Below are 12,097 nucleotides of genomic sequence, written 5' to 3'. Positions count from 1 at the left end.
GGAGGGCGAGGGGAGGAGGGAGGGGGAGGAGGAGGGGGGAGGGAAGGAGGGGGGAGAGGAGAGGGGGGGTGAAGAGGGGAGGGGAAGGGGGGAGGAGAGGGTGCTGCGCCAATGCAGAGAAGGTTTGGGCCCAACGGGTCCACTTGGTCTAGTAACAACTGAAGCATGAACTGGACTTTGAAAAACGGCGCCGAAACATGGTGCCTCTTGCATGCGGGCTCGGTGGACTGTTTCTGTACAATTAACTTATGGGAACGTGCTTAGGCATGGCAATACTCGACTACACAGTTTGTACGACAAGAATCTGACTGTCCGTGTGCATTTCGCACATGTGACAACAAAAACACCAGTGAACCATTGAAGAAGGACGTCAGAGACTAAAGAAAATGGCTCAACACCAGAGACAATCAGAGTTCGGGATGGGTTATAAAGTTTAGTTTAGTGATACAGCGCGGAAACAGGCCTTTCGGCCTACCGCGTCCGCACCGACCAGCGATCCTCGCACATTAACTTACATCCTACACCCACTAGGGACAATTTTACATTCACACGAAGCCAATTAACCTACAAACCTGCACGTCTTTGGAGTGTGGGAGGAAACCGAAGATCTCGGAGAAAACCCACGCAGGTCACGGGGAGAACGTACAAACTCTGTACAGACAGCACCCGTAGTCGGGATCGAACCCAGATCACTGGCGCTGTGAGGCAGCAACTCTACCGCTGCGCCACCGTGATGCCGTTGTCTTGCCCAGATCTCAATAAATAATAACTAAAATATTTACATTTATTGCAACGGCATACAAGACTAAGTACTGAACCCAATGGATCACCCCTGGTAACAGGTTTTTAGTTACAATAACACAAAATCCATCAGCAAGGCCCAATGCTCTTTGCCAATGAAACTAATTTGGATCAGAGATGCCCCCCTCCTTTGGATATCGTGGGGTTTTGCTATTTTGACCAGTTGGTCATTCGTGAGTTGGTTGAAAGCCTTGCTAACGTCCACATAGAACATAGAACTACAGAGCACCAGGAACAGGCACTTTGGCCCACAATCCGTGCCGAACATGCAGGTACAGCAGGCAGTGAAGAAAGCCAATGGAATGTTGGCCTTCATAACAAGAGGAGTTGAGTATAGGAGCAAAGAGGTCCTTCTGCACTTGTACAGGGCCCTAGCGAGACCGCACCTGGAGTACTGTGTGCAGTTTTGGTCTCCAAATTTGAGGAAGGATATTCTTGCTATTGAGGGAGTGCAGCGTAGGTTTACTAGGTTAATTCCCGGAATGGCGGGACTGTCGTATGTTGAAAGACTGGAGCGACTAGGCTTGTATACACTGGAATTTAGAAGGATGAGAGGGGATCTTATTGAAATGTACAAGGTTATTAAGGTCTGAAGAAGGGTCTTGACCCGAAACGTCACCCATTCCTTCTCTCCTGAGATACTGCCTGACCCGCTAAGTTACTCCAGCATTTTGTGAATAAATACCTTCGATTTGTACCAGCATCTGCAGTTATTTTCCTGTAAGATTAATAAGGGGTTGGACACGTTAGAGGCAGGAAACATGTTCCCAATGTTGGGGGAGTCCAGAACAAGGGGCCACAGTTTAAGAATAAGGGGTAGGCCATTTAGAACGGAGACGAGGAAAAACTTTTTCAGTCCGAGAGTTGTGAATCTTTGGAATTCTCTGCCTCAGAAGGCAGTGGAGGCTAATTCTCGGAATGCATTCAAGAGAGAGCTTGATAGAGCTCTTAAGGATAGCGGAGTCAGGGGGTATGGGAAGAAGGCAGGAACGGGGTACTGATTGAGAATGATCAGCCATGATCACATTGAATGGCGGTGCTGGCTCGAAGGGCCGAATGGCCAACCTGCACCTATTGTCTATTGAACTTGATGCCAACATCAAATAATCTCAGAGATAGACACAAAGTGCTGAAGTAACTCAACAGGTCAGGCAGCATCTCTGGAGGAACAAGCATGGGTGGCATTTCGGCTCTGGAGAAAAAGGATGGGTGAAAGGTCTTCCATACTTTATCTCAATAGATGCTGCCTGATCCGCTGAGTTACTCCAGCACTTGGTGCGTGCCTTTGGTAATAAGGCAGCAACTGCAGTTCCTTGTTTTTAGCAACTAATCTCACCTAGCTGCACATGGTCCTTATCCCTCCTTATCCATGTGCCTTTTAACACAACGATCAGATGTCTCCACCACCACCCCTGGCAGCTTGTTCCAGGCATCCTCCACCCCCTGTGTGAAACACTTGCCCCACACATCTATAAACCAGGGGCCACAGTTTACGAATAAGGGGAAGGCCATTTAGAACGGAGATGAGGAAAAACTTTTTCACTCAGAGAGTTGCGAATCTGTGGAATTCTATGCCTCAGAAGGCAGTGGAGGCCGATTCACTGGATGCTTTCAAGAGAGAGCTGGATAGAGCTCTTAAGGATAGCGGAGTCAGGGGGTATGGGGAGAAGGCAGGAACGGGCAGTATTAATTGTGGATGATCAGCCATGATCACAGTGAATGGTGGTGCTGGCTCGAATGGCCGAATGGCCTCCTCCTGCACCTATTGTCTATTGTCTATTAGCTATTGTCTTTCACCCTTAAGCTCTGCCCTCTAGTCATTTCCATTTCCACGCTGGGAAAAGGTTCTGACTGTCTACCCTATCTATGGCTCATCATTTTATATACTTCAATCAAGTTTGGCTAAACATTCTTTTTGCCTAATACCCCCTAATCCAGAGACCCGGGGTGAGGGGGGGCACGGAGAATGAAGGGGGTCCCGGGGTGAGAACAGGGGCACCGAGAATGAAGGGGGTCCCGAGGTGAGGGGGGGGGGGACCGCCGAGAACAAAGGGGGTCCCAGGGTGAGGGGGGGCACTGAGAATGAAGGGGGTCCCGGGGTGAGGGGGGCCACCGAGAATGAAGGGGCACCCGGGGTGAGGGGGGGGCACTGAGAATGAAGGGGGACTATTGGGACAAGATGAAACACTACGTAACACTTACTCTTTGAATACTCTGTGTATGGGCAAAAGCAAAGTATTCAACTGTGACATGCCTCTTGCGTTAACCATAAGTAAGATGACACAAAGCTGGGTGGCAGTGTGAACTGCGAAGAGGATGTTAGGAGGTTGCAGGGTGACTTGGACAGGTTGAGTGAGTGGGCAGATGCGTGGCAGATGCAGTATAATGTAGATAAATGTGAGGTTATCCACTTTGGCGGCAAAAACAAGGAGGCAGATTATTATCTCAATGGTGTCAGATTAGGTAAAGAGGAAGTGCAACGAGACCTGGGTGTCCTTGTGCACCAGTCACTGAAAGTAAGCGTGCAGGTACAGCAGGCAGTGAAGAAAGCTAATGGCATGTTGGCCTTCATAACAAGAGGATTTGAGTACAGGAGCAAAGAAGTCCTTCTGCAGTTGCATAGGGCCCTGGTGAGACCGCACCTGGAGTATTGTGTGCAATTTTGGTCTCCTAATTTGAGGAAGGACGTCCTTGCTATTGAGGCAGTGCAGCGTAGGTTCACAAGGTTAATCCCCGGGATGGCGGGACTGTCATATGAGGAAAGATTGGAAAGACTGGGCTTGAATTCACTGGAGTTTAGAAGGATGAGAGAGGATCTTATAGAGATGTATGAAAGGACTGGACAAGCTAGATGCAGGAAAAATGTTCCCAATGTTGGGCGAGTCCAGAACCAGGGGCTACAGTCTTAGAATAAAGGGGAGGCCATTTAAAACTGAGGTGAGAAAAAACTTTTTCACCCAGAGTTGTGAATTTGTGAAATTCGCTGTCACAGAGGGCAGTGGAGGCCAATTCACTGGATGAATTTAAAAGAGAGTAAGATAGAGCTCTAGGGGCTAGTGGAATCAAGGGATATGGGGAGAAGGCAGGAACGGGTTACTATTGTGGATGATCAGCCATGATCACATTGAATGGCTGTGCCGGCTCAAAGGGCCAAATGGCCTCCTCCTGCACCTATTTTCTATGCAACTGACAAGGCCACGGACAAATTAGACTCGGCTAAGTTCTCCAAGGCACTGATAATTTTACCAAGGTGGATGTGAGTGACCTTGGCGAGTTTACTGATATGAGGTGGAGAGCTTATCTGCAGAAATATGGCATGGACAGTGGCAGGTTTAATGCCTCATGATTGCATTTTTGAGTTAACATGGCAGGTTACAGAGATAAGGGGGTAGAGCAGGTGCTGACAACATGGGTTTTCATGTTTGATAAAATCCAGCACCGAAGCTTGGCTGTCAAAACAGAGGCACATAAATTAAACAGTCAGTAACAGCATGGATAGGAAATTAGCTCAAAGGCAGAATAATATCAAGTGAATAATTCTTTATCGGACTGTGGGGTGTAGACCTATGAGCCCAGCAGAGTCCATTATTGAGTGTACGTCTGTGTTTAGTTTATTGTCACGTGTACCGAGGTACAGTTTTGTTATGTGCTAACCAATTACGGGCGGCGCGGTGGCGCAGCGCTAGAGTTGCTGCCTTACAGCGCCAGAGACCGCTGGCTCGAAGGCCCGAACGGCCTCCTCCTGCACCTATTTTCTATGTTTCTATGTTCGATCCTGACTACGTGTGCTTATCTGTGCGGAGTTTGTACGTTCTCCCCGTGACCTACGTGGGATTTCTCTGGGATCTCCGGTTTCCTCCCACACTCCAAAGATGTACAGGTTTGTAGGCTAATTGGCTTGGAAAAATTGTGAATTGTCCCTGGTGTGTGTAGGATAGTGCTAGTGTGTGGGGATCGCCGGTCGGTGCGGACTCGGTGCGCTGAAGGGCCTGTTTCCACACTGTATCTGTCAACTAAACTAGTATGAACGAGTGTTCGCTGGTCGGCACGGACTCGATGGGCCGAAGGGCGTGTATCCGCACTGTATCTGTAAACTAAGCAGCCAGCAGAAAGACAATACGTGTTTATAATCGAGCCATCTACAATGTACAAATGCATGATAAAACAATAAATGTGAATATTTTAGTTATTATTTTTTGAGATCTGGGTATTGGCAGGAAGACCAGTGTTTATAGCCCAATCGGATGGCTCTCACCATGAGCCATGTTCTTTAAACACTGAGGTCTTTCTGGTCAACGTGCTCCCATAGTCATGTTGAGGAAGGACTTCCCGCAGCCAAACCATGCAACGATGATGGACAAGTTAAGCGCCTGTCCCACTTTAGATGATGTTAAGGCGACTGCCGTTGACTAGGCTGTTGCCGACAGTTCGCCGGGTGTCGCGGGTATGATCGTGAGGAGTCTTCCACGAATCGTAGTGGATCTCAGCGCGTCGCTGAGAAGTCAAACGGTTTGAAATCTCTCGGCGACAGCTGGCTTGTCGCCAGGTATCGTTGCTTATTGCGGGCGCTGTCGCATGCTGTCCCCAGGTTTGCTAGGTTCTCTTAGATGCATTTAGAAGCACGTAATGTTAAAATAAGTAAAGTCACTTCAAAATACCATATAATGCTTATGTTTCACCAATTTATTTACCGTCAGGACATTGACAGGTAGATTGGAGGTGACAGTTTGATGGTCAGGTAAGCGTGGGAATTTTCACGATGTTTTTGGCCTCAGCCATTACATTTAAAGTGGGCTCCCAACCCAGATATGCAACCCAGAAACCAGATATGCATCTCCCGTACATTTTCAAAGAATGCCCACACACTTTTCACAAAAATCCACTGAACCACTTTTTAATTTTTTTTTTATAATACAGCTATTAGCAAACTGGAAGTCAATCCAGTTTATGCCTTATTACAGTGAAGCTTGGTTTTTAAGTAACCCATACAAGCTTTTATAGTTCAAAACTCTCAAGTACTTACCGACTTGTCAGTGATTTCAGCGAAAATCAGGACACCGGAGAAGCATTGACAGCGTGGGAATATTGCGATGTTTCCGAAGACTCTGTAATCTCGACCTGACTCGGCATTGTCGTGGTCATTGTCGTGGTCATTGTCGTGGTCATTGTCGTGGTCATTGTCGTGGTCATTGTCGTGGTCATTGTCGTGGTCATTGTCGTGGTCATTGTCGTGGTCATTGTCGTGGTCATTGTCGTGGTCATTGTCGTGGTCATTGTCGTGGTCATTGTCGTGGTCATTGTCGTGGTCATTGTCGTGGTCATTGTCGTGGTCATTGTCGTGGTCATTGTCGTGGTCATTGTCGTCAGGTAAAAGAAAAGTTCGGCGATCTGCTACGACTTTGACAGTCGCCGACAGTCGCCAAAAAGATTGCCTAAGTGGGACAGGCCCTTTATACATTTCTAACTTGGGTAACAATGGCCTGTTTCCTTTACCATCGTTACTTTTTTGCATGTCCTTCATTCCTTGCTCTTTATCTCTACATCACCGTCGATATCTCTCGTTTCCCTTTTCCCTAGTCAGCATCTCTGGAGAACGTGGGCAGATGATGTTTCGGGTCGGTACCATTCCTCAGGCTCTATGAGGAAGGGTCTCGACCCGAAACGTCACCCATTCCTTCTCTCCAGAGATGCTGCCTGTCCCGCTGAGTTACTCCAGCTTTTTGTGTCTATGGGCCCACTTTGGATCTGTGTGCTATTAACTTGGACATGGGTTTAGTTTAGTTTAAAGATACAGCGTGGAAACAGGCCCTTTGGCCCACCGAGTCCGCACCGACCAGCGATCCTGTTACCACTAGCACGCAACTACATATGAGGGACAATTTATGATTTTTACCAAAACCAATTAACCTACAAACGTAACGTAGACACAAAATGCTGGAGTAACTCAACGGGACAGGCAGCATCTCTGGAGAGAAGGGATGGGTGATGTTTTGGGTCAAGACCCTTCTTCAGCATTTTGTGTCTACCTTCGATTTAAACCAGCATCTGCAGTTCTTTCTTACACAACCTACACACCTATATGTCTTTGGTGTGCTGGAGTAACTCAGCTGGTCAGGCAGCATCTGTGGAGAACATGGATAGGTGACGTTTCACAGAGTGCTGGAGTAACTCAGCGGGTCAGGCAGCATCTCTGGAGAACATGGATAGGTGACGTTTCACAGAGTGCTGGAGTAACTCAGCGGGTCAGGCAGCATCTCTGGAGAACATGGATAGGTGATGATTCTTTAGATTAATTGTGGTGGGGGAGAGGAGGAAAACTGGAAGAGAGGTGGGGGCAAGACAAAGTCTGGTGAGTGATAGGTGGATACAGGTGAAAGGCAGATGGTTGGATAAAGGCTAGAGATGAAACGACAGAAGGTATGAGATGAGAATAGCTTAGTTTGGTTAATTGTCACATGTACCGAGGTACAGTGAAAAGCTTTTGTTGCGTGCTAACCAGTCAGCGGAAAGACAGCACATGATTACAATCGAGCCGTCCACAGTGTACAGATACACAATGAGGGAATAACATTTAGTGTAAAGTAAAGCTAGTAGAGTCTGATCAAAGATAATCCGAGGGTCACCAATGAGGTAGATACTAGTTCAGGACTGTTATCTGGTTGTGGTAGGATGGTTCAGTTGCCTGATAACAGCTGGGAAGAAACTGTCCCTGGTTCTGGAGGTGTGCGTTTTCACACTTCTGTACCTCTTGCCCAATGGGAGAGGGGAGAAGAGGGAATGGCCGGGGTGAGACTGGTCCTTGATTATGCTGCTGGCATTTTTAAATTGCAAGCTGCAGTTGTGAGCCCAGCTGGGAATTCCTCATTAACCCATGAGCTCTGCCTCTCAGGCCCTGCAGAATCACATAAATCTCCACATCCGCAGTGATGGTCACACGGGCCGTGCACAGGGGCTCGTGTCCAAGTGCACAGCTGAAGCACAAAACACTCCAGTGTTCCGCTGACTCAGCGATTGGAACAGTGAGCTTGGCACAATCAAATGCTGAGCAAAGGAACAAGTCCTTACTTCATACAGACATTATTTATAGAAACATAGAAACATAGACAATAGGTGCAGGTAGAGGTCATTCGGCCCTACGAGCCAGCACCGCCATTCATTGTGATCATGGCTGATCATCCACAATCAGTAACCCGTGCCTGCCTTCTCCCCATATCCCTTGATTCCACTAGCCCCTAGAGCTCTATCTAACTCTCTCCTAAATGCATCCAGTGATTTAGCCTCCACTGCCCTCTGTGGCAGAGAATTCCACAAATTCGCAACTCTCTGGGTGAAAAAGTTCCTTCTCACCTCAGTTTTAAATGGCCTCCCCTTTATTCTAAGACTGTGGCCCCTGGTTCTGGACTCCCCCAACATTGGGAACATTTTTCCTGTGTCTGGCTTGTCCAGTCCTTTTATAATTTTATATGTCTCTATAAGATCCCTGTCACATCTGTGTCTCAGATGTGTAATAATGAAGCAGACACAATCCGTGGTGATTACATTTCATAGTTCCTATGTTTATTCTTTCTCCCGACTGTGACCTTCCAGGCCTTGCAGCCTTCAGCACACACAGCAAGCACACACTCCCACTCTCCGGTCACCTGATACACATGTCAACTTCATGACTCATCATCATGACAATCCCCACTCATCCTTCTAAACTCCAGTGAATACAAGCCGTCTTTTCAATCTTTCCTCTTATGACAGTCCCGCCATCCCAGGGATCAATCTCGTGAACCTATGCTGCACTGCCTCAATTACAAGGATGTCCTTCCTCAGATTAGGAGACCAAAACTGTACACAATACTCCAGATGTAGTCTTACCAGGGCCCTATTTGCTGCACACAGTGGCACAGCAGTAAAGTTGCTGCCTCACAGCGCCAGAGACCCGGGTTCCATCCTGACCTTGGGTGATGTCTGTACAGGGTTCGTACATTCACCCCGTGACCGCGTGGGTTTTCTCCAGATGCTCCGGTTTCCCCCGCACTCTATTGACGTACAGGTTAGGATTCATTGCCACAGAGGTTTCTGGAGGCCAAGTCGATGGATATTTTTTAGGCAGAGATAGATAAATTCTTGATTAGTATGGGTGTCAGGGGTTAATTGGCTTCTACCAAACCAATTAACCTACAAACCTGTACTTCTTTGGAGTGTGGGAGGAAACCGATAATCTCGGGGAAAACCACGAAGGGCATGGGGAGAATGTACAAACTCCGTACAGACGGCACCCATGGTCGGGATCAAAAGACGTGTGCAGGTTTATAAGAAAATAACTGCAGATGCTGGTACAAATCAAAAGTATTTATTCACAAAATGCTGGAGTAACTCAGCGGGTCAGGCAGCATCTCAGGAGAGAAGGAATGGGTGACGTTTCGGGTCGAGACCCTTCTTCAGACTGATGTCAGGGGGGCGGGACAAAGGAAGGATATAGGTGGAGACAGGAAGATAGAGGGAGAACTGGGAAGGGGGAGGGGAAGAGAGGGACAGAGGAACTATCTAAAGTTGGAGAAGTCAATGTTCACACCACTGGGCTGCAGGCTGCCCAGGTGAAATATGAGGTCAATTGGCCTTTGTAAATTGCCCATGGTGTGTAGGGAGTGGATGAGAAAGTGGGATAACGTGAATGGGTGATGGATGGTCGGCAGGGACTTGGTGGGCTGAAGGGCCTGTTTCCGTGCTGTCCCTAAACTCTAAACTGAAGTAGCCCAGTAAGAGTGGAAAGTGAACAGAAATCATAACATTTAATGTTCACATCATTGGGTTGTACGCTACCAAAGTGGAAAATGAGGCATGATTGTTCTATTCTATCACTACCTGTTCTATCCCGACCTTATCTGATGCCAACTTCCCGCTTTAGTCCATGCCTTCCCTCTTCCCTTCCCCACTTGCCTCCATCTGCCCTTTTTTTCCTTCGACATTTCCACCTATCACTCACCAGCCTCTGTCACAGAACTGCCCCACCTGGGTTCAGCTCCCCGCAGAACCGGGAAACCCACCTGGAGAGGGAAGCCGCCGAGCCCAGCCCCTGATCACCCCCCGAGGACCGGAGAAGCGGGAAGGAGTGTGGTGGAAGCCGGCGACGGCAACGAAGGCAAGAACAAAGGGCCGATGAGAGGGTCGACGGTTCACTGGCCGATACGAGGATCCAGACGGAGCCGATGGCTGGAGGCCCTGCAGTAGCCTGGGGCTCGCCTGGATCGGGACTAGGGTTGCCAACTGTCCCGTATTAGCCGGGACATCCCGTATATTGGGCTAAATTTGTTTGTCCCGTACGGGACCGCCCTTGTCCCATATTAGACCCGGGGGGGGGGCGCTGCAGGCCCAAACACTGTAGACCCGTACACTGTAGGCCCAGACACCTCTGTAGGACCAGGGTGCGCTGTAGGCCTGGACACTGTAGGCCTGGACACCTCTGTAGGCCCAGGGTGCGCTGTAGGCCTGGACACTGTAGGCCCGGACACCTCTGTAGCCCCAGGGTGTGCTGTAGGCCTGGACACTGTAGGCCCAGACACCTCTGTAGGCCCAGGGTGCGCTGTACACCCAGACACTGTAGGTCCGGACACCGCTATAGGCCCGGGGGCCACTGTAGGCCCCGGCAGTGTAGGCTAATGGAGTGTATTCAGGGAGTGGAGCCGAGTGTGTTCGCATAAGGGAGGTTGCGTAGCAACCCGTCTCGCAGCCCGGGCTGGAGCGGGAGCACGTGGCCGCTGGCTGGGTGAGGTTACGTGGGGCGCGGGCGGTGATGTCACCTTTTGTCCCGTATTTGGGAGTGAGAAAGTTGGCAACCCTAATCGGGACCCGTTCCAGGAGACCCAGTGTGTGGACAGGACGCGGTCTGCAGTGGCACGGAGCGATGGAGGATGTCTACAGCTTCACTTGGCCAGGCCGACGCTGCAACGCCGCCAGGACAACAGGCCCTGATGGCCAGATGCATCTAAAGCAACTTGGACTTTGAAAATGGCACCAAAACCTGGCAAGCGCTTGTATACGGTCTTGGTGGACTATTTCTATACACTTTGTACTTAATCAGGGATTATGCTCATGTACAGTGATAATTTATTGAACCGTACGCAAAATAAGAACCTCACTGTACCTCACCACATGTGACAATAAAGAACCATCGAACCAGTCCCGATGTGTCATCTCATCCTTAAACCACGACTATCCCTCTGCCTCTGCCTGACCCTTCAAGTGCCTCGAGCAAGAGAAAAAAGACACAAAGTGCTGGAGTAACTCAGCGGGGTCTGACAGCATAGCGAACATGGATAGGTGACTTTTCAGGCCGAGACCCTCTCAGCACTTTATGTCTTTTTTCATAAACCAGCATCTGCAGTTCCTTTTCTGGAGAAGAGTCCCGACCCGGAACGTCACCTCTCCATTTTCTCCGGAGATGCTGCCTGACCCGCTGAGTTGCTCCAGTATTTTGGTCTATCATTGTGCGGTCACGGTGGCGCAGCGGCAGAGTTGCTGCCTTACAGCGCTTACAGCGCCAGAGACCCGGGTTCCATCCTGACTACGGGCGCCGTCTGTACGGAGTTTGCACATTCTCCCCGTGACCTGCGTGAGTTTTCTCCGAGAACTACGGTCTCCTCCTGCTCTCCAAAGACGTGCAGGTTTGTAGTTTAATTGGCTTGGTAAATGTAAAAATTGACCCGAGTGTGTGTAGGATAGTGTTAATGTGCGGGGATCGCTGGTCTGTGCAGGCTCGGAGGGTCCGCGATGTATCTCTAAACTAAATTAAACTAAACTAAACCGGCATTTGTAGTTCTTTGTTTCTACATTTGGTCTGCTGTGCCTCTTCCCTCCGGCAGTTCATTTCTTGTTGCAAAAGAAATAGTAGGTTGTAAAAGCGTAATGTGATCAGCCATGATCACATTGAATGGCGGTGCTGGCTCGAAGGGCCGAATGGCCTCCTCCTGCACCTATTGTCTATTGTCTATAAAATACCTGATTGTCCTCCTCAGTTGGGTAATAGCATGGCAGTACTATGGATCAGTCTCTCTCCACATCAAATTCAATCACGTTCATAAGCATAATCCATTAGTATTTTGCATTCGTTGTCCAATTATACCAGCGATTTTGTTAAAAATGTGAAAATAAATTCCGTACCTTTTGTCAGTCAAGCTGTGCTTCAATGAGTTGCAAGTCCTTCTCTCATTGTTCAGAGGCGAACAGTAGATCCTGTGGCAAATAAAGGATTGGATTTAGTTCGTGACCCTAAAGTCGAGTCCAGTCGAGTTTATAGTCAAATGCACGT

The 12,097-nt window shown here is 48.9% G+C and overlaps 1 protein-coding gene across 1 annotated transcript in view; it reads right to left on the bottom strand.

Annotated features, from left to right (window-relative positions):
• Window positions 1-12,097, bottom strand: part of LOC144609936 (uncharacterized) — a 342,403-nt gene that overhangs the window by 148,243 nt on the left and 182,063 nt on the right. The window contains exon 3 of the mRNA XM_078428342.1: window positions 11,950-12,021. Within this exon, the coding sequence (XP_078284468.1) occupies window positions 11,950-12,021 (72 nt within the window). The remainder of the gene's footprint in view (window positions 1-11,949; window positions 12,022-12,097) is intronic.

This window comes from Rhinoraja longicauda, chromosome 35 (assembly GCF_053455715.1).
Source record: "Rhinoraja longicauda isolate Sanriku21f chromosome 35, sRhiLon1.1, whole genome shotgun sequence".
Classification (NCBI taxonomy): Eukaryota; Metazoa; Chordata; class Chondrichthyes; order Rajiformes; family Arhynchobatidae; genus Rhinoraja; species Rhinoraja longicauda.
The sequence above is the reverse complement of the archived record's forward strand: the minus strand, read 5'-3'. Positions and strand labels throughout refer to the sequence as shown.